At 39.1% G+C, this 22,058-nt stretch overlaps 1 protein-coding gene across 1 annotated transcript; it reads right to left on the reverse strand.

The window, feature by feature from the left end:
• Positions 1 to 268: 268 nt before the first annotated feature.
• Positions 269 to 9,412, reverse strand: DYNLRB2 (dynein light chain roadblock-type 2). The gene is made up of 4 exons (XM_045533103.1): positions 9,291 to 9,412; positions 7,037 to 7,112; positions 1,367 to 1,534; positions 269 to 523 (listed from the first exon to the last, which is right to left on the reverse strand). Exons 1-4 carry the CDS (start codon positions 9,291 to 9,293, stop codon positions 480 to 482), a joined length of 291 nt encoding a protein of 96 aa, XP_045389059.1. The 5' UTR covers positions 9,294 to 9,412; the 3' UTR covers positions 269 to 479.
• Positions 9,413 to 22,058: the final 12,646 nt, after the last annotated feature.

Consider the following 22,058-nt stretch of genomic DNA (forward strand, 5'->3'; position numbering starts at 1 on the left):
GCTGACCCCAGCTGAGGACCATGCTTCTGACTTCCTAGTGTCCTTGTCCAACCTGGGAAAGTGTCGAACACTCTTTGAGCCAGGAGACTTTCTACTTTGCTAGTAGCTTCCACAGTGCTCCCTTGAATCTGCTTGTTATGTTATGGAAATTTCATGCTTCTGTACTTGGTGACAACTACTTGTAGACTAGAAGACCTATCACAAGGAGGGCTATCTTCTCACTAGCATCCTTCAGTTTTGTCTACTATACAAAAAATAGAGGCATACATACCAGAATTCATTTATTATATAGCAAAAGTACAATACAATACACAATACAACTAAAAGGGACTAAATGAGACAGGTAGAATAGTTTAAATGCAAACGTAGAAAAGAATGTCCAAAGAGTCAGCTGGATTGGAATACAATTTTAGTAATCATCACATAGGAAAGTGTTCCAATCCCATGTCACTAGGACATCCTTGGCCGCCGCTGCAGGTCTATTCACACGGATTCTGAATGACAATCAGAAGATATTCCTTATCTACAGAGAGACATGGACAAAATTAATTCACCCTAAAATTAAATTTAATAAATGGATATTTCAGCTTATCTGCTTTTCTCTTCAAAACATCACATGGACCTGGCGTGGACCCTCCATGGTTTCCCACCCAGGTTGCACGGCAGGATCACCTGCTGAGCCTTCAGAAAATAGCCACCTCCCAGTGCTCAGCCCCCGGGATGGTCGGGGAGGGGTCCCCGCATGGATAGTTTTTGTAAAAAGCCCTGCAAGTGATTTTAGTGTGCAGTCAGGGCGAGAACACAGGTGCTTTATTTAGTTTATAGGCAATTCTGATTTGATACATGTGCTATGGAGAAGTTTGTTCTAGACTAGATTTAGTAGCATAAGTCATGTTTTATAGTCATTGACTAACACTGTGAACGTAATTCCTGCAAGGAAAGAAGTGTTTGTGTGGCTGCTGTCTTCTGGGAGACCGGGTGGATGTGCTTTCCCTGCAGGGAGGGTTTGAGATCCTTTCAGCTGAGATCCCGCCCCCTACCTTATTTCCAGGGCAGGGGACATTTCTTGCACCCTCCAGAGTCTGTGTGCTATGTTCACTGAAAATGAGACCCACATCTCCTAAATTTTTTGACTACTACTAATAAATGCAAGCGGGCAACATTCAACTTGTTCACAGTTCACATTAATTGCTAATTTCATACAATTTTCGGACTGGAATCTTCAGAGTCAAATGTCTTCATTTCGTAACTGATGAGTAGTGTTTCATTTCATATACTAAAATCCATAGTCCCCATTCTTTGAAACAAGGCTTTTATCCAATGAAGTAGAAAGATGCTTTAAATACAAAACAAAATGCCAAATTACCTGGCGCTACCATGATTTCATGTTTCTTTGATCTGATCCTGAGAAAAGTGAGGTCGTTCTGAGGATCGATGTCGCGGACCGTGCTCCGGGCTTTCATTGTCAGCTGATGAAGCAGACCCGCGTATTGAACTGTGGTCGAGTTGTCCAAGGTTGTTCGGATAGGAATACCTATCAGGAGATTTAAGTTTTGGTTAATTTCTTTTATTTTAAAAGTCATATGTGCATTTTGGAAGTATTGGAAAACACTGATAATTGTAAAGAGGATGAAAACGCGATGGCTGCTATTACTGCTATCAATTTTAGTTTATTTCCTTCCAATCTTTTTGTTTCTACCTAGATTTTTCAGTATACTTGAGTCAAACTCTATTTACAAATTTGACAGTTGCATTTTTCATTTAAATTATAGCACACCAGCTGTCCTTGTTGACAGTGTCATCCCCATTATTTTTAATCCCTGCTCACTTTACTATTTTCTGGATATATCATAATCAGTCCTCTGGTCACTTGGTACTTTACAGTTTTTTATAGCTAACGGAGTGATGGGACATTTTTGTGCAAAATAAAACTATTTGTCAAAAGGTTCCCTTCAGCAGCTTCTTTTGGAAGCTGTTAACTGATTATTTCAGTGCTAAGTTAACATATTTTTATATGAAACGCATTCCCCTAAGTGTCCTGTCTACAGCGAGTCTGCGTTGAAATGCCTGGGCTCTGACACGCTGTTAGTTGTCTTCTCTGAGGCCAGAAACATAAAGGGATATAAGCGCACATGCTAGGGAGCACATCAAAGGGGATTTTCAAAATTCCTTTATAACTCCTCACACAACATTGTGCAAACCTTAAAATTTTAACTGAGAAAATATGGTGACAAAGACATTGTAGTTTTGCTATGCATTCCCTGGCTTGCCCTCATTCTTGGTTTAAAGAATTATTACATTGGGCTACTTGTGTGCTCGAGTGTTCTATTATATGAGTTTAAAACAACCTATGAACTGGAAAATTCTAGCCAGATAAATACACAAGTATAATTCAAGTTAGCTGAAATCAATCTAGCTCAATTCAGGTCACCCAGCATCAGTGCCTGTTATGTACCAGGTGCTGTGGTAGGTATTTTACATGTATTGTATCTAATCAGAGATAGCCTTCATAGTATTTTGAGAACAACCGGATAGCCAGGGAATTCCAAGGATTTGATTTGCAAAAGTGCCTTTACTTTAGGCAGACTTATTAAGGTGAATTTGGGGTTGCTGTCAATTTCCTTAGGTACCTGTATTGAGGCCAATCAATTAAAGAGTCTAACGTAGCTCTTGGTTTTCCTTCTGACAATGTAGCTTTCGAAACTGCTAAACCATATGAACACTTTCAAGAGTGAAAGAGCATTACAAACTTAGGATTTTACCAAGTTTTCATACAGCTCTTGGAGACCAACAATTTTGACTTTGAAACAGATTGATTTCTTGAAACAGATAACTGTTACTCCAGAATAGGTCTTGCTAAACATTATGAGAACAATATGTACAGGGGAACCTATTCAATAAATAAGGTATCCTATAAACCTTGTTAATTTTTGTATAATTTGTTCACTTTTTCCCTAGAAGGCAGTCAGTTGTCTTTCATACCTGATGAAAGATCACAAAGCATGGCTCTTTAACAAGCAGGAAGCAGAAATGTAGCAAGCACTCAAGCTTTGAAGGGAACCTTTTGACAAATAGTTTTATTTTGCATCTTTAAGAGTGACTACCTACTAAGTCTGCATTGCTCAGTATCAAAAGAAATACAACCAGAATAAGTTATTTAAAATGTAGATGACAAGAGTATGAATCAGATGCTCAGGTCTATTTTATTAGTCTACTCATGATCCATGTCAATAAATAAAACAGCCTTTCTGCATAATAAGTGCACAATGTGGAAACACATTGAGTTTTTGGTATTCACCACAGACATTTAAAAAAATCAGTCAACTAGTATTCATTGAGTTCTTGCTTGGTACCATGTGAGGTCATTAAAAAAATTATTAAAAGTAATTTAGCACATGGTATAAACTTCACCCACTTCCCTTCTGAGATGCAACCATTGCTCCCAGTTTCTTAGGTATTCTTCCAGAGATACGTTTATATTCTGTATTTTAATGGTATCATTCTCTATTTTGTACCTTAAGTTTTTTTCATTTAATACACTTGGGAAATTGTTTGATACAGTATATATAAAGCTAAGTAATTCATGTTAATGACTGAAGAACAGTCTGTTGAATGGATGTTTTGTAACACACTTGACTAATATATCCTCCCGACAGACATTAAGGTTGTTCCCAATCTTTGACTTTTAGAAGCAAAGCTACAGAGTATGTCCTTGTGCATGTCATTTCACATTTGTATGCATGTGTAGGATAAATTCCTAAAATGGAGCTCCTAGAACAAAGAGTATGTGCATTTTAAAATTTGATATTGCTGAATTTATGGCACTACTTTAAAATATGATTCTTTATGATCCTAGTAAGCTGGCACTCATTATTTCAGTTTATCATCTTCAACTATACATTTGTACTTTGGTTGATAGATTGTATTTCAAAATAAAAGGAATTGCCTGGATGGCTGATAAAACCTAATGAAATTCAAATGATGGATTGTTAGAAATGTCAGGGATATTTAAAATTGAGAGCCTACAGAAATCAGGCTTATATATATAATATATGACAGATCTGGCTATCTGGGAGACAAATATATATATTTACCTGCATCTAATTCAATGATCAGTGTTGCAATATTGTAAATAATGGTTTTATAAATGGGAAACCAATGTTAACAAAAAAATCTGCTCTAATCAAAACCTATACCACTCAGCACTGGGCTAAACTGATAAGTCTACTTTCTTGTCATGACTAGGAAGTCTATGTTTCAACAGCAGTGAAACCAAAGGACTATATTTCACATGGATATGATGATACCTAAATGAATAAACATGGTAGCAGGCCTACCTAACCACAAATACAATCTGAAAATAAGTTAAAGTTATTTGCCTAGAATTAGTAGACCAAAACCACGAGTAGAGAACAAGGATACGGAAACACCATCTTTGTTAAATATTTTTGGCATAAAATTTCATAGGACTTCCCAAAGCTGCACAAGCACACTATAATAAATAGCACTTTCATCTAAAATTGAGTAGGCTGTTGAAATTGAGTATTTTATTACATTCTGGCCATGCAATTTATATCGTATGCTATTAATAAACATCTTTGTCATACATTCTAGTTATTAATAATCTGAACATAAAAATAATCCCCTCATTTATATTTTTGGGAAAAAGATTAATTTGGCTTGTAGGTAAAAACTCTGGGTTATCCAGAAACCTCGAAAAGTGCCCTGGATCCTAATACAACTTTATCCTAGCAGAGGTTAATTAGAAGTTAATGGGTATTAAAAATATTTCGTTACCTTTGGAGAAGTGCTAATTGAGAAACCTTGGGAAAATAAAGCAAAAATCACGTTTCGTCCCACCACTAAGAGGTGATCACTGTAACGCCCCTTTACCCTTCCTTCTGCAGTTATTTGAAATATACCTGTGCATCTGGCTGTGTATAGGATTAGACAATGCTGAATGCTGCTCTGTTCTCTGCTTTTTTCATCTAATATTGTGAATAGTTTCCCTTGACACTAAATATTTTTCAACATTTTAAACAGAGTAATGTTCATCAAGTAAATATTACACAGTTAATTTAAAAACTCCCCTACTGTTGGGATAGATTTATTTACTTGTCTATTTACTTATGGCTGTTCTACACGATGCCTTAGTGAGTCTCCTTGTACCTAAATCTTTTCTTTATCACTTCTTAGGATAAATCCTAGCAGTGGAGTTACAGATTGAAGGGATTGGACATTTTTCAGACATTTGCTGCGCATCACCAGGATTACCTGCTTTAGACCAAGATCTTTCAAGCACATTAGAGGAGTTGTTCTGGGTGTCACAGGTCGATGCACCTGTACAGGGTTAAATAGTGGCCCCCTCAAATTCAAGTCCACCCTAAACCTCTGAAGGTGACTTTATTTGGAAACAGAGTCTTTGCAGATGTAATTAGTTAAGAAGAGGGCATACTGGATTAAAGTGGCCCCTAATCTAATAACTGAGGTTCTTATAAGAAAACAGAGACACAGGGACACAGAGAGAATGCCATGTAATGACGGGGGCAGAGACTGGAGTAATGTAAGCCAAGGAACACCAAGGATTGACCCCAACCACCAGCAGCTAGGAAGAGGCAAGGACGGATGCCCCTGCAGAGTCCTCAAAGACAGCATGACTGCTGATGTCTTGAATTCAACTTCTGGCCTCCAGAACTGAGAAAGAATATATTAATTTCTGTTGTTTTAAGCCACCAAGTATGTGGTACTTTGTCACTGTGGCCAAAGGAAACTAACACAGAACCTTTATGAAATCATGTGGAGAGCCCAGTATGCAAATACGTGGAAATAAAATTAATTCAACCAGATCCACACACTAGGGCTGGACCGCTGCCTGGAAATGTTGACCTACCTGTTAATGCTGATCTTAAGTCCTCTCTCCACCCACCGATTACTGAAGCTTGGTGAATTTATTATATTTATTGTATGTGTGTGCCTATCTCACTCATTTGGCATTGACTTATTCTTAATTTTATAAAACAAATCAAATGTTTCCTCTGTACAAATGAATTCAAAATTTCCGCATTCTCAGAACTATTTAATTGCAATTCTATTAAGTGTTAGGTATTGTGTCAGGCACTAGACAATTACTATCTCATTTAATTGTCAAAACCACCAGTAAAGGAGGCTATTTTCCCATTCTTCATGGCAAGGAATTTCAGTACACAGTTTAAACAGACTTTCAGTTGATAGTTACTCAATCAATATTTACTGATGGATTTTGCCCAGGCACCAAATTGGCAACATGCCAATTCCATGGTTGTACTGTGAATTATGTGAAGTAGCTACTCTGATTTTAAAAAATGCTCCGGAATTTCTGTCACCTCTTGTCCTTACAAATGCCTGAATTAGCAATGAAACCAGCAGGAACCTTTAAGAGGTCGCCACCACAGCTGAGCATGGAGCAATGTGCCAGAGAAAATGCCATGTGGATTCTTAATAAGGCTTCTGCAGCAAGAGCGAGTTTCGGGTAAGTCTGTGGATTTCATTGCTGGAAATGTACTGGCCCTTCTAATACCGCATCCACAAAGACTACACTATAAATGATATTAAATTAATTCTCAAAGAGTTTTATTAACTGTGGTAAAGGATCAATTCCACTTAAAATGAAGACTGAACCTCTGTGCCCTTTACAATGTTAAAACAAAAAGAAACTGCCGGCAATAATACACTCCCTATCTTCAAAATGATAGTTTTATTGGCACTTTTGAAATGTTGGAAGGGAATTATCAAAGCTTTAAATAATAGACAACATAAAGTGTTTCTTAGGAATATATAGAGATTTTAAGGCATGTTTTATGCACATTGATATCCCTATCTCTTAGCAGAATGCTTGGCATATAATAGATACTCAATAGATGTTTGACAAGTAAATGCCACAGGTAAAATACACATACTTTTGATTTCCAATTTTAAAATGTTTGTCTTAAGGACTGACATAACAAACAGGTCCTGGTTGGCTTGTGTGTGTCAAGAAGACAGCCTGTGACATATTTACCTTCTGCATTTACAACCATATTTCCAATAACCCCCTTATGGCTCTGGATCCGCTTTAGGGTTTCCTCCACCTCTGCCTGGAAGAGATCAAAAAGGCAGTTAACCAAAAGGGTCTTTGTGATGACCCCACCCCAGGGAGAATAATGTTTTAAAAGATACCTTCTCCTCTATCTCCTTAACTTAAGGTGCTAGGTGCTATATCTCAGACTTTTGAAAGACAGCTTTGAAATTGTCAAGTCCCACGTAAAAACCTATAGAAGACCCCCTGCATACAACGCTGACAAATCTCTTGGCTTGAACCTTGTAGAGAAAGAGATCTTACTGCCTCACAAGCACTCACTGCACTTTTATCTGTTTCCATTTGCTAGAAAGTTATTCTTTACATTGCACAGAAATCTGTCCCAGATCATCTTTCACTCATTTACTTTCTGCATTCACATGAAAAATTCCTTTTCTGCATTTCTGCATCTATAGTCATTTAAGCATTTATAGAGCTATATATCATGGCCTCCCTCTGTCTAGAAGTGGTCCTTAATGAGAAATCTCATTTTCATTAATGCTACCTAATTGGGTATTTAGGGGATTAAATTTACAGAAGGATATTCTAAGAAAACAACATTTTCCAGGATTCCAGGGTTTTCTTGATAACTGTATCTTGGGTCTCAGTGCAAGCTACGTGTTCAACCATGGATGATTAGTTTGGAATCCATTATTGTGTTCTAAACTCACCTTTCTGAATCCTATGTATAGACTGTATTGTATCAGTTTTCTTCCCTTCTAGAAATGCCAAAATCAAAAGTAATCTTTTCCAAACTTGTATATTGCTCATGACTGAGCAATCACTGGATATTCTGAATTCAGATAGTATTCTGCAGAGTGTCTTGATGAGGGTGTGCTACATTCTTTTTTCCCTCAACATTCCACAGGTAAACATTATGCTACTTTAGTCAAATGTGGGTACAAGCACTTATTTTCTCTCTGCTACCATCATAGCATGTGTTTTCAGAATTTCAGGCATTTGTGTACTAGAGTCACAATTTTTGCCATTATGAATACCATCTATATTATTTATCTAGCATGTTATTTGAATTATCTCACTGCTAAAAGCTTAAATAAATGCATTTTATTTATACACCACTACCACAAATGGAAACCTGGTATCATTTGTCACCAACAGAAACAACTGTAAAGACAAACAAAATGAAGAGAAAGTAGAATATATTATTAAATTCTACCACAATGAAAGCTCTGAGCTGGAGGTCTGCTCTTCAGGTGAAAAAATGGAAATTACCAAATGATAGTGGCATTAAGGACCTAAGAGTGTCAGAAACTTTCTCCTGTACATAGTCTCAACGCTGAACAAAATGAAAGAGGAATAACTTTCTCACGATGTGATTCATTCTATTATTTGGCATTTCTGGGCCATCTTATGTAGCAACTAATGTTTGCATCTCATTTTGGGAAACACTGCATTAAGGCGTAATAATTGTACAGGGGATCAACAACTGATTGCATTTTTGGTAATCTTTACGACGATGTCCACAGCTCCTTGGAGCCACTGCCCTCATTTATCTTTCTCCTTTTTACTTCTTTCCCAAACTCCTATTTCTTCTCTCCCTGACCCTTCTCGCCTCCCAGTTTTTCCTCTTATGATTTCTGAGCCCTCCTAATATAATGTCTTAATCCCCATCTCCAATCTCCTTTTCATTCCTCTTAACGCTGTTTGCTTTCCCCAGTTTCCCTAGTTTCTACTTTCCATTTCTTACTTTTTCCTTGGTGGGGGCGGGGAGACGCTCTTTCCCTTCCCTCCCCTCTTTCCTTCTTTCTCTTTATTTGCCTTTCTTCTCTCTCAATATCCAACCCCCCTTCTTCCCCTTTCCATTCCCTTGCTCTCCCTGTCCCGCCCATCTCGGGATCTGATTTTTCTCCACTCCATCTCGCTCCTGCCGTTGGCAAACGTTCCTGGCTCCCAGGCTTTCTCATCCCCCTCGGCATTTTTCATCCCCTCACTCTCTCTCTCTTACCTTTCTCATCATCACCCCTCCCCAAGTACCACCCCCCGAAATCAGCCCTCAAGATAGCTTCCCCCCATCTGGAGGGCATCTTCTCCCTTTCCACGGTGTCCCTCTCGCCCCTCCAAGAAGCTTCCACCGGCCCTCGCCGCGGCCCGGGACTGCCCGGGAGCCGGGCAGCGAAGGCCGCAGGCGGTCGGCGCCCTTGGAGCGGCGGGGCGCGGGCGGGGACCCCAGATTTACCATCGCGCGGGCGGCGAGACTCCGGGCTCAGTCCGGCGCCGCAGCCTCCCACGATGTCAACAACGCTTCCAACCGTTGCTAGGAGACGGGGAGGAAGTGACCTCCCGGAAGCGTCGGGGCCGCGCCTGCGCGCGCGCGCGCGTGGGGCAGGAGGTCGCTCGGGGGCGGCTCTTCCGCCCTGACTGTAGTCCTGCCGCCTTCCGGCCCCCGCAGGCGAAGGTTCTCGAAACGGAGCGGCGCGGGTGCTCACCTGGGGTTCGCCCGGGCTGGGGGCGATGGGGCGGAGGTGGGGAAGGGGAGAGCGGGCCGCCCGCGCCGAGGGCCCAGCCACCCGCGCGAGAACTCCCTGAGTGCCCGCACGCACCGGGCTCCCCTGGGCCCGGGGACACGCCAGCGGGGGAGGCGGACAAAGTGCGACAAACTAGCATCATCCCCAGTGCGATACGTGCTCTCGAGCTCATAAACGGGGGGGCGGGTGTGTTTTCCTTCGGGGTTGGGCTGCTTTAGGTGGTTGGTGAGAGACTCAGCTGCCTGGGCGCCGCCCGCACGTTCCCTCCCCGCCCCAGCAGTTTTTATGTTGTAGGAAAACATACAACAGCATCAAGTAGTACAACTGTGTGTGTGTGTGTGTGTGTGTGTGTGTGTGTGTATATTTATGTGTATCTGCCCACGGCCAAATCGGTGAGTAAGCGCTCTCACCTAGTGGTAGCACCCCCTCACTGCTCTCAACTCAGTTAGAGATGCTACTTAACCAGTATTTTTGCTTAATTCGTTAGGATCTTTCTTCATGCCATTTTTTTGGTTAAAAGATCTAAGTTGCTGAAATATTGCAAGTGGTAGTACTGCAAGTTCTACAAATTGCCATAGAAGAGCATTCTAATGGGTAAAAACCTGATGGAGGAAACAAGTTAAAGGTAAAGAGGGATGGTCAGACGTCACTTGACCTTTTGAAGGACATTGATAATAGCCTCGTAGCAGGGGAGGAAGAGACCAACTATTGTATGAAGCACGGCTGGAAAATTCTGTGGCTGGAGTCATGCTATGACTTCCTGGGGTCTGAAAAGGACATTGATTACAGAATGTAAATTGTAAGTTGGGAAACGCATCTCCGTAGGTATCATGCCATAATGCCTTCCTATAATACTGATTCACTTTGTGCTTCCGTTTCCAGAAAGCAGTGTCCCACTAAATAAGGCATGCTTAATTGCTAGGAATGTCACCTAGGTTCTGAATTCACCCTTGTTACGGATGCTCTGGAATAATATTGGACTCCATTGGTGGTTTTGGACTAGATGATCCGTTTCACCTCTGAGTCTATCATTTTATGATATTAATTTAAGTACAGAAACACTCTGAGAAGCTCACGTTCTGCTTCACTTTTTGTCGGGGTGTGGGTGATTCTAATCACTGTAATTCTCTGCTTTTTTTCCCTCCAAGAAATTTACACTTTTCAAAAAGCCAGTTCCCAGTAGCCAGCTAATCCCACTTGGCTCTCAACACCTGGGACTGCAACTGAGATGATTTGGAAAGGACAGCTAAGGTTGTGGGGAAGGAGTCTGAATCTGGGGGGTGTGTGTGTGTACAGATCTGGCTTTTCACTGATTGTATCCGCCATTTTGCTGTAATGAAAATAGAGGTCTTTACAGTAATACTGGCTGAGTTGAATAAAGACTGATTGTTGGCCTCTCTGGGTGTTTCAGATCAGGGAGAGCCCTACTTGATTGTGTAGCCATTTGTTTTTCTTATGAAAAGCAGCGACGGTGCACCATGTCTGATATGTCAGTCAGCTTTAATGAAGGAACCAACTGCATATGCATGGGGTGTGAATTCCCTCGTTTCTGGAGTCAGGGTGTCAAGCTCATTCAATAGCTGACAGCTGTGATTAGAGCAAAGAACGACTCCAGCATAAAAAGCACTGACAGGAGAGCCCAACCGCTAAAAAAGAAATAAGAAGTAGCCAAACTGACTTCCAACCAACAGTCGAGTTTGACTCACTGTGCACAGGAAATCAATGAGGAGAATATGAGCCATTTTCTCCTTATCAATTTTTCACATCTAATTATTCCTTGGAGGTAGGTTGGTTTAATTTTTATGCCTTTTTTGGAGACTAACGAATATTCAGTGCTGTGCTAGTTAAGTGTCTTTGGAATGTCTCACGTGTTCCCTGCTCTCCTCGATACATGTGAATTCCCCCTGCACCCTCCCAACCTCCCAGCCCCTCACCTTTTCTCTTGACTCACAATGAGTATTAAGTAACTTTGAACTTAAGTGAAAGTATTAATGAGTAATATTTTTTGCAGTACTCTTACTTAACCCCAAAAGTGATTCATTAAAGTCCACTAATTCCCCACATATGATTTTGCCAAAATGAGATGATTTTCTTCTGAAGGGTCTCTCTTGTCCTTGATAATTTTCTGTTGCTGTCTGGTTAGTCTGAAGAAATCCAGGTAACTTCATGATGTTGAGTTTTCTCTTGGAATTTTCTATGCCACCACAAATAGCTATCTTTGGCATTCCTACTAGTAGGCAAATAGTATGAACTAGGCCATGGGATATATTTTGTGGCCATTTTCTCGTAACACATTGTTGATCAACTTAAACAGAACTTCTCCAGTGCTCTACTGCTTCCCTTTGGAAAATAGACATTAGATTCTTCTAAAATGCCCCTTAATACTAAAGCAGGATTAGAGGATGTCAGTGATATCAATAAATATTCCACATGACTGACCCAATGATATAAAATTAGAGAATTACAGATTTAAGACTTCAGAAAATTAATCATTTTCTAATTCTTATTAGGACAAAGGCACCTTCTGGGGTAATTCTTTTCATGACCTAAGTGTAACATAAATATTTACTTCCCATAAGGTTATCCTGTCTGTTGGAATTAAGAGCACAGGATTTGGAGCTAGGGTTGAAGTTTCTAGGTGTGTTTCCTTGAATAAAATGAACTCCCAAAGCTTCAGTTTCCTTATTTGTGAAGTTGATGGGAGGTTTAAATGATATGTGGATGAAATGCCTGGTTCATACCAGGTGCCCATTGTGGATTATTTAACCATGTTTCTTTCATCTATCTTTTCCTTTCCCTAGTATGTTTTCTCCTCTTCCCTCCATTCCTTTCCTCCCCTCTCTCCCTCATTCTCATCTTTCCATTTCTTAGCCTTTTCCTCCCTACTTCCCTCCCCTATTTCTTTCCTCTCTCCCTTCTTTTTTCTTTAAATTTCAGAATATTACAGGGGTACAAACATTTTGGTTATGTAAATTTCTTTTGTACTGTTTGAGTCAGAGTTATAAGTGTGCCCATCACCCAGATAGTGTGCACTGTACCTGTTAGGTGTGAATTTACCCATCCCCTCCACTCCCCCTCCCACATGTTTGATTTCTGTTGAATGTTATTTCCATATGTGCACGTAAGTGTTGATTGATTAGTTCCAATTTAATGGTGAGTACCTGTGGTGTATGTTTTTCCATTCTTGTGATACTTCACTTAGAAGAATGGTTTCCAGTTCCATCCAGATGAGTGCAAGAGGTATTTATAGTTCACCATTTTTTTATGGCTGAGTAGTACTCCATGGTATACATATACCATGTTTTGTTAATCCACACATGTATTGGTGGACACTTGGGTTGTTTCCACATCTTTGCAATTGTGGATTGTGCTGCTATAAACATTTGGGTGCAGGTGTCTTTTTTATAATAAACAATAAAATGGGTGAGCTAAATAGCAGACTGGAGATGGTAGAGAAAAGAGTAGGTGAACTTGATGATAGTTCAAAATAAATTATCCCATCTGAGCAATAGAGAGAAAAAAGATTAGGGGCGGGGGGAAGAACAGAGCATCAAGGAACTTTGCAAAAACTCAAAAAATCCAAAAATTGTCACTAGTGTCTGAGAAGGAGAGAAGAAACAGTGCCAGGCAGAAAAAATATTTGAATAAGTAATAGTGAAAAATTGTTTATATTTTTTAAGACAGCCTATAAATTCAAGAAGCTCAGTGAATCTTGAAGAGGATAAACAAAAATGAATTCATGTTCAAACACATCATAATCAAAATGCTAAAATCTGAAGATAAATAAATTTAGAAGCAGAAAAAATGAAACATTATTTATAGAGGAGTGATTCTTGTGACTGTAGGTTCCTCATCATAAACCTGGGAGAGGAACTGTATGTTTAAAGAGCTGAGACAAAATACTGTCAACCCCGTGCTTGATTTCTACAAAAATATCCTTTAGTAAAAGGGGGAAATAAAGACATTCTCAGAAGAAGGAAAATTAACAAAAATTTGTCACTAGAGGACATGCACTAAAAAAAAAAAAAATTTAAAGGAAGTTCTTTAAATGGAAGTGAAATGATATGAGAGGGAAATGTGGAATATCAGGAATGAAGGAAGAAGAAAAAAATAGAAAACATCTAGGTAAATACAACAGACCAGGGGTCAGCAAACTATAGCCTACATGCCACATTCAGCTCACCATCTATTTTGAGAAATAATTTTATTGAAAATTATTTCAATAATTTTATTGAAATGTAGTTATGCTCAATAGAGAGTTGGGACTTGCACACCTGCTGGGTGTTAACTAGTTGCTCTCTGTCCCCAGAAGGTTCTGTGAAGATCATGTGGGGAGCCCAGATTGCCACCCCCAACCTAGCCTGTCAATAATTACATTAAATATAAATAGTCTAAATACATCAATAAAAAGAGAGATCATCAGAGTGCATTAAAAAAAACGTGAATGAACTATAGGTTGTCTATGAGAAACTCATTTCAAATATTATAGGCAGGTAGAAAATGAAGGGATGGAAAAAATATACTGTGTAAACATTAATCCAAAGAAAGCAAGAGTGGCTATATGAAATCAGATAGACTTCAGAGCAAAGAATGTTACCAGAGACAGAGGAACATACATAATGATAAAATGGTCAGTTAACCAAGAAGACATAAGCAATCCTAAATATTAAAGCATATGCACAAAAACAGTAGAGCTGCAAAATATGTAAAGTAAAAAGTTACCGAATTCAAAGGAAAAATAGGCACATCTTCAATGACAGTTGAAGAGTTCAGCATCCTTCTCTCAAAAATTGATAGAAAAACCAGGCAGAAAACCACCAAGGATAGAAAACTTAATAGCATCATTAACTAACAAGATCTAATTGACATTTATAGACTACTCCAACCAGTGTCATCAGAATACATATTGTTTTCAAGTGCCCAGAGAATATATACCAAGAGAGACCACATCCCCCTGGGTTGTAAAACAAAGCTTAACTAATTTAAAAGAATAGAAATCATGCAGAGTATGTCCTCTGACTACAGTGGATTGAAGATAGAAATCAATAACAAAAGATACAGGAAAATCTGCAAACACTTGAAAAACTAACCAGCACATTTCTAAATAATTCATGGGTCAAAGAGGAGGTCTCAAGGAAAATTAAAAAGATACAATGAACTGAAAGAATATGAAACTACAATATATCAAATTTGTGGAACCCAGCTAATGCAGTTATGAGAAGAAAATTTATAGCACTAGTTACTTACATTAGAAAAAATGAAAAGTCTTAAAGATCTGAACTGTCACTTCAAGAAACTAGAAAAACGTTACCAAAAAGAAAAAAAGTAAAATTGAAAAAGAAAATATAAATAAGGGCCAGGTGCAGTGGGTCATGCCTTCATGCCTGTAATTCTAGCACTTTGGGAGTCCAAGGCAAGAGGATTGCTTGAGCCTAGGACTTTGAGACCAGCCTAGGGAGCATAGCAAGACCCTATCTCTACAAGAAAAAAAGAACCTAAAAAAAAAAATCAAAATATATTAAATTCATAATTTAAAAATTCCCCAAAAGAAATATTCACTAGAGATTTGCTGGATAATTCTGCCAAATGTTTGAAGAAGAATTAGCACCATTTCTATACAGTATCTTTCAGAAAATAGAAGAAGGGGGAAAATTTCCTAATTCATTTCATGATTTTATGAAGTTAACATTACCCTGGTACCAAAACCAGACAAAGACAGTACATAACACTGAAGAGAAAAAAGAAAACTATGAAGGTTAGAGTTAGAGTTTGAAAGTTTTTAGATGTGGCACCCAAAGCACAACCAATAAAAGGAAAAACTTATAAATTAGACTACATCAAAGTTAAAACCTAAACCTCTGGTCTTCAGGAGATCATGTTAAGAGAATGAACAGCAAGCTACATATTGGGAGAAAATATTTGCACACCATGTGTCTGACAAAGGACTATGATCTGGGATAAAGAACACTTAAAACTCAACAGTAAAAAAATACAAATGATCCAGTTAGAAAATGGGCAAAAGACAGAAGGAAACTTTCCACTGAAGAGGGTATACAATGGTAGATAAGCACACACAAAGATATTCAACGTTATGAGCCATTGGTGAAATGCAAATTAAAACCACAATGAAATATCACTATACACCTATCAGAATGGCTAAAATAAAAAACAATGACAATGCCGAAGGCTGGCAAGACTGCAGAGAAACTGGATCACTCACACATTGCAGTTTCATTATGCGTGTCTTTCTCTGTGTTTATACTGCTTGGGGTTTGTTGTGCCTCTTGAAACTGTGGATTAATGTCTTTTGTCTGTTTTGGAAAATTCTCATCCTGTGTTTTGCCAGCTTCCAGTAATTTAAAAAAAATGTTTTTATGAATGAATAAAGACTATGAGCCTTTTCTAAGGGAATTGGCTGCGACATGTTTACTTATCATACTCTGCATGCATAGTCCCATCTACACAAATTATAAATATGAAAACAAAAATGGAACAGCTATATGTGCCATTTCCCCTGTGTTGTACATTAAATGATCTCTACCTGGTTCTCACACTTAGGATCTACTGGTTATCATTTAATACATGCTAGGCTAATTTTGCTATAAGTTTTATTTCCTAATTAAACATTTAAGGGCAGTGAAATATTCTCCTCAGACCTTTAAAAACTAAGGATATTGGATATTGGATGGTGGGGCATTCTGTTACACCTCTATAAACACAGTTTTCCAAGCATCTCTGTGTGCTTTGTCTCAGTTGGCCTTACCTTGAGCTTTTCCATCTTAGCCCTATTTTGCAGATGTAATCTGAGGCAAGGAAGTCAAATGACAAAATAAGGGTCTGGAGTGGTAAATCTCATTTCACACCATTCTGGAACTTTCCTGAGTATGGCTCTGCCTCTGTATCTGGGTGTCTGTTGTATACTCTCTATGGTCTTATGTTATTCTGGTTCCAAAATATCATAGTCCTTCCATGGACACAGTGAGCGGCTGAGCAACAAAGTTGAGCTCCCTGTCTTCCATCTGTGCTATGAATAGTTGCAAGAGGATCAGCCTCGACAATTGGTCTCAATTGGTCATTGTCAACTTCTGATGGCCGGCCACTGCGCTCCTCACCTTCAAGGCTCTTGTCTCCTTTGTGAAACTTCTTGAACCACCCCTGTACTGCATGTTTGTTAGCAGTTCCTGGGCCAAAGGCATTGTTGATGTTGTGAGTTGTCTCCCCTGCTTTACGACCCATTTTGAACTTGAATAAGAAAATTGCTGGAATTTGCTTTTTGTCTAACATCAGTCCCATAGTCTAAAATAAATATAAAATAAACAGCAAGCAATAGGTCATTAGCAAAAAAACATAAAGCGAGAAATGCACATTAAAATGATGTATAAAATAACCACATTTATTTAAGAATGTATTCCAATATCAAACGGCAAATGCCAACAATGCTAAATGCGCAATGACTTTTGCACCAGCCTAATACAATGAGCCTGGAGATGATGAAGAGATGCCAAATGGAACTGCCATAAGCCTCAACTATCCAGAAACAGCTCACCTTATTGAATCTTGATCGCTTCTTCTGACTGCTTTGGGGACAAGGAGAACAAAGTAAGAGTCAGAGTAAAGTGGAGGGTGCTGAGAAACCTGCTTTGAAGGGAAAGGATGGAGACTATGCACAGAGTATCAGGGTCCCTCCCAAGGTGAAGCCCATTTATATGGGACAATGTTTCCTCCAACAACCAAATTCCAATTGATGGAATATTTGGGGCAGAACTCTGGGGATGCAGAGATAACAAGTGTAAATAAGGTAGGAATATCCCCTGCTTTCACGGTGCCTACAGCCTACTGGGAATATGATTAATAAACAAGTAATCATAAAGCTGTGCATGAAGCCTCCTCTTGGGAGAAGTATAGGTTGCAAATGGGCACACAGAAGGTCATCCTAACCCAGTGTGAGGGGTCCTGGAGGGATTCCTGCAGTCAGTGATATCTAAGCTGAACCCCCAAAGAGAATTAGACACTAGTTAGGCAAGTAAGTACGGGAGAGGAACAGAAGGGGAAGTATGTGTAAAAAAAGGATGCTGTTTCAAAGAACTAAAGTTATTGCAGTTCTGTATGACGTTAGCTATGGCTTTCTTAGCATACAGAATGGGGAAAATATTTCTGTAGGTAAAACCTGGTGTTACTTTGGTAAACTGGTTCATTACCTGACATTCAGAGCATCCCCACGAATTGAGATACTGCGTTCGCTTTACTACTGTGCTCAGGAGGGAACCCTGACTTCAGGTACAGAGGCAAGAAGGTGCAGGTTAATGCAGACTTCTGCATCTAATGCCTTCGCTGGCAAAATGTGACTTCCTCCGCCCTCCCCAGGCAGACAGAGCCCACGAGTGGGAATGAAGATGAGTGGGTGGTCCCCTTTGCCGCACTGGCCCCAATTCATATGCACAGTGAATATGCATTTTTGCCATTCCCCTGGGAAGCTGCAGTCGGCTGGCAGTCAGCAAAGCCTGCTGAAATTCTAAAACCAAATAATGCAGGGACAGTGCTCATTTCTATGAAGGGCTAACATGTTTTATTATCTAAATTTTAATCCTTTTAACGTGTCTCCAAGGAAGTTTCCAGGTTGAGAAAAATTACAAAAAATAACGGAAGGGAGAATGAGAACTCTTAAAAATTGGGGATTTTTTGCCGTTTCTCTTTCCATCCCACCTCCAGAATTTGACTCGCTTTGGCTGGAGGAAGGGACTTAGTAGCTCAGGAATATGCCTTCGAGGTGTCACCGGATGTCCAGTCTGCCTAGGCGGTCCCGTGTCCAGGATCAAGACAGAAACGGGAAGCGTGTGTGTGAGGGAGAGGACACCTGTGTCTCACTCAGGTCAGAATGTCCCAGGGCCTGGGCTGCTTCAGTGGTCACCCAGCTCTACCTCCTCTGCAAGGAGCAAACATGGAATATTTTGCCCAAATGCATTGTGATTTTGAGGTTATTCAGTTTCATTTGGGTACTCCATTAAAACATCAAGATTTAAGAAGACGCTAAACGATCTTGATAGAATTTAAATGCTCTCAGTGACATAGGATGTTTAAATGTAGTAGTTCTCTGTCTTTAAGGGAGGAGGCAAGTTGGGGAAAATGACCCTGTGTTACTCCTCAGCATCCTCTAGGTGGTGCTGCTGTGATAGCTATTGGCTAGGCACTTCTTTAAAGCGCTTAACTATCAAACCAAATATTTAACTTATTAAATGTCTTATGGCTAACTGCTAATATCATGCTATTGATAATTTATACCATCACACCTACATTAGATTTTCCTGATAATGAGCCTATATTCATAAATTACACAACAGAGTCATTTCAAGGGTTGGAATAAGTGTACTTCTCTGGTTATTAATTAATGACGTTAAAGACTTTTATGTGTGGCCAAATTTTTCCCCACATATTAAGTCTGCCTATATGATTACCTCTTCTTTACCTCTCCTTGTGTTGGGTAGAACAGTAACTGGCACAGGGTAGGAGCTGAATTAATGTTTATCAAAGGAATTAATTCTTTTTTTTTTCTCTTTTTACTACTCGGTGGGGATGAGATAACTACTGGATTAAGCTTTTTAAAACCGTCGTCAGACGTTGCTGTTTATCTTTGCTAATAAAAAGAACAGGAGGCCATTTTTTTCTTTACTTCTGAAAATGGCCTGAAGTATATATATATAAAAAAATCACTTCTTTATTTTAAAAGCAAATTGGTTTTTGAGGTTGGTGCCATTGAAATGCAAGAATGGTACGGAAAACTGTGTTTGATAATTGCTCAAATCTTAATCAAGATTTTATTAAAATCAATATTTGATATGCCACTCAATTTAATTAAATTAAACCACAGAGAAATGAGTAATACATGAGTTTGAAAACCAATCACAGGATAAGGTGTATGTTTCTTTTTATTAGTTTAACATATGAAATGTTGGGTGAAGCAACTGCTGACCATGAGAGAAATGTACAAACAAGATAACCGCTTTGGTTTATGCAGTGGGAGCGCATACTCGGTCCAGGCATTGTGCTAAACACAGTCTCTATGTTCTTTTATTAATGTTGAACCTAAATCCTATGAGATCCGTCTCCCCAGTTTATGAATCAGGCCCAGGTGTTAGCCAGGTTGGCTGTCCCAGGTCATTCCACTGGCTAAGAGCAGAGGTGGATTTGAACACAATGACCAAGCTTTTCCTACGACCTCAAATTGCTCATGAATAGGAATAAAAGGCACAGTTTATGATTAATTTTAGAGAAGGGCATTGGTGGTGATTTTCTTCCTAAAGAAATGTAGCTTTATAGGCAAATGATTAGGGAGGGAACCCAAATCAAAAAGCAGGAGTGTTGACTTAGTGGCTCTGAGTCCCAAAGACTGCCAAAAAAAAAAAAAAAAAAAGCTGGATAGACATAGAGTACAATTATTTTCTAGATAATTTGTGCTTATCGAGAGTGGCAGAGATTTATGGCTTTAGTAACAAAGTGTTTTAATTGGGATTAGCTAATGAAAAAGTAGCGGGACTGGAGAGGGGGCAAGTAGGAAAATGTGCTTCTTCTGGGATGCTAAGAAAAGGGTTAGTGTTACGCGCCTGGGGCAAGAATCATACTTTTAATTAGGCCTTCAGAGTCTGTGACTGCGTTTTTGGTTCTAAGTAGTCTTAGTCATTCAAAGAGTCGACTCTAGGAAACTGAGGATATTCTTGTTAAATACCACTGGCAATAAGAACAAAACTGCAGCTTCCCGAAAAATCTCCCTCGTTTTTATTCAGTGCTTGTTTGGTGCAATGGAAGTAAAAAATCAACAACAATCACAACCAGGCAAACGTACAGCTTCACTACTCTAGGCTGGGAAGGATTTTGCGTTTAAGTCACTGTTTCCTAAACTCTGGTCGTTCGTGTTTCACATTTACAATTTTCACCACCACCTCTGTATTATTTAAAATTTTCATGTAAAATGGCTCCTTTAAAAAATTAAATACATTTATTTTAGAAAAAATATTTGTTTCATGGACCTCCATGGGAAACCAGAGTCCCTTGCCCTATGAAGGATATGTGTGAAAAGAAATACAATTAAATCAAAACAGTAATATTGAATTTTAACTCCAGGAAAGAGTTCAGTGGTCTTAAAGACATACTTTGATTAGACTGAGACTTCCTCTTTGATTATGTCTCAGCAATAAAAAAAAAAATTTGAAAAGGGAATAATTTTTTCATTATGTAAATCAGTTTTACCCAAGGAAGTGTCCATGCACCACTAAAATCATGTTTCCCATCAAAGGTTTATCTCCCAAGCGTGTGTCTTTGCCTGCTGCTCATAGGAACTCTTCACCCTTCTTTTTTTGCTCCCCAAATTCCAACTTCTCCCCAGCAGTATTTAAACCTTGCTTTCTACTCATCTAATTCCACTTATTTCTAAATGTTTAGAGAATCTCATTAAGCAAACACACTCGGGATAGTGGGCAGATTACAAAATAAACAGTTTCCTTTGTTGGTTGACGCTACTTTTCTTCCTATATACTGCTTTAGATCATTGTTTTCTCTAACCAGACGTGGCAAATTTCCAACTGTAATGAAACATAGATCTCTTTACTACTCCTGCCCTTCGTACACCACCTCTGCTCTCCTGAGGCAACCACGCATCATGTTTTGCGTAGTCTTCCAGAGATAGTTTGTGTATATGCAAGTCCTATTTGAATCTATATGACTCTCCTGAAATTTCACACACATGGAACCAAACTCTACATGTCATTCTACACTTCTTTTTCTTTAATGCAAAAGTATTTTTCGTGCCTGTTTTCATATTAGTATATATACCCCTAGTCTTTTGAAGACTATGTAGGCATGTACCCAATCACTTCTGATGGCAACTGGATTATTACTCTTTCTTCTATTAATACCAACAATGCTGCAATATCCTTGCATAATGGTGTTTGGGCCCATGGTGGCTACTAAGAAATAAATAAATGTAATGTAGAACGGTGCTCACTCAAACGGATGGAGTTCTAGTTATTAGAGTTGGAGAAGGCAAGCATGATCATATTTCTTTCATGAATACTGGTTTTCTTTTCTTTTTCCTCAACGACAATATAAATTCTTATGTGTTGGGGTGTCTTGCACAGCACCAAGCATCCCAATTTGCCCATGACGTTGTAAGTTCTGAGTTATGTTTGTTGCCTTTGTCTAATACTATTTAATTCTTTCTCACCGTAATCACATGTGAAATTGTGCAGTTTTGTGCTTAACGCGTGTCTCTCTTAGTGGATGAAGAGCTCCATGACGCAGGGGAGGGACTGTGCCTGTCTTGGACACTGTTCTGTCTTCTTCCCCTAGTGCAGCATCTGGCACACGGTAATTCTCCAGTAAATATTCACAAATGAAGGCACCAACAACATGTGTATTAAATTTAGTTTTCTTGCTTGTTATGCACTGAATTGTGTGCCACCTCAAAATCTATGTGTTGAAGCCTAAAC

Source organism: Lemur catta, chromosome 20 (assembly GCF_020740605.2).
Source record: "Lemur catta isolate mLemCat1 chromosome 20, mLemCat1.pri, whole genome shotgun sequence".
Classification (NCBI taxonomy): Eukaryota; Metazoa; Chordata; class Mammalia; order Primates; family Lemuridae; genus Lemur; species Lemur catta.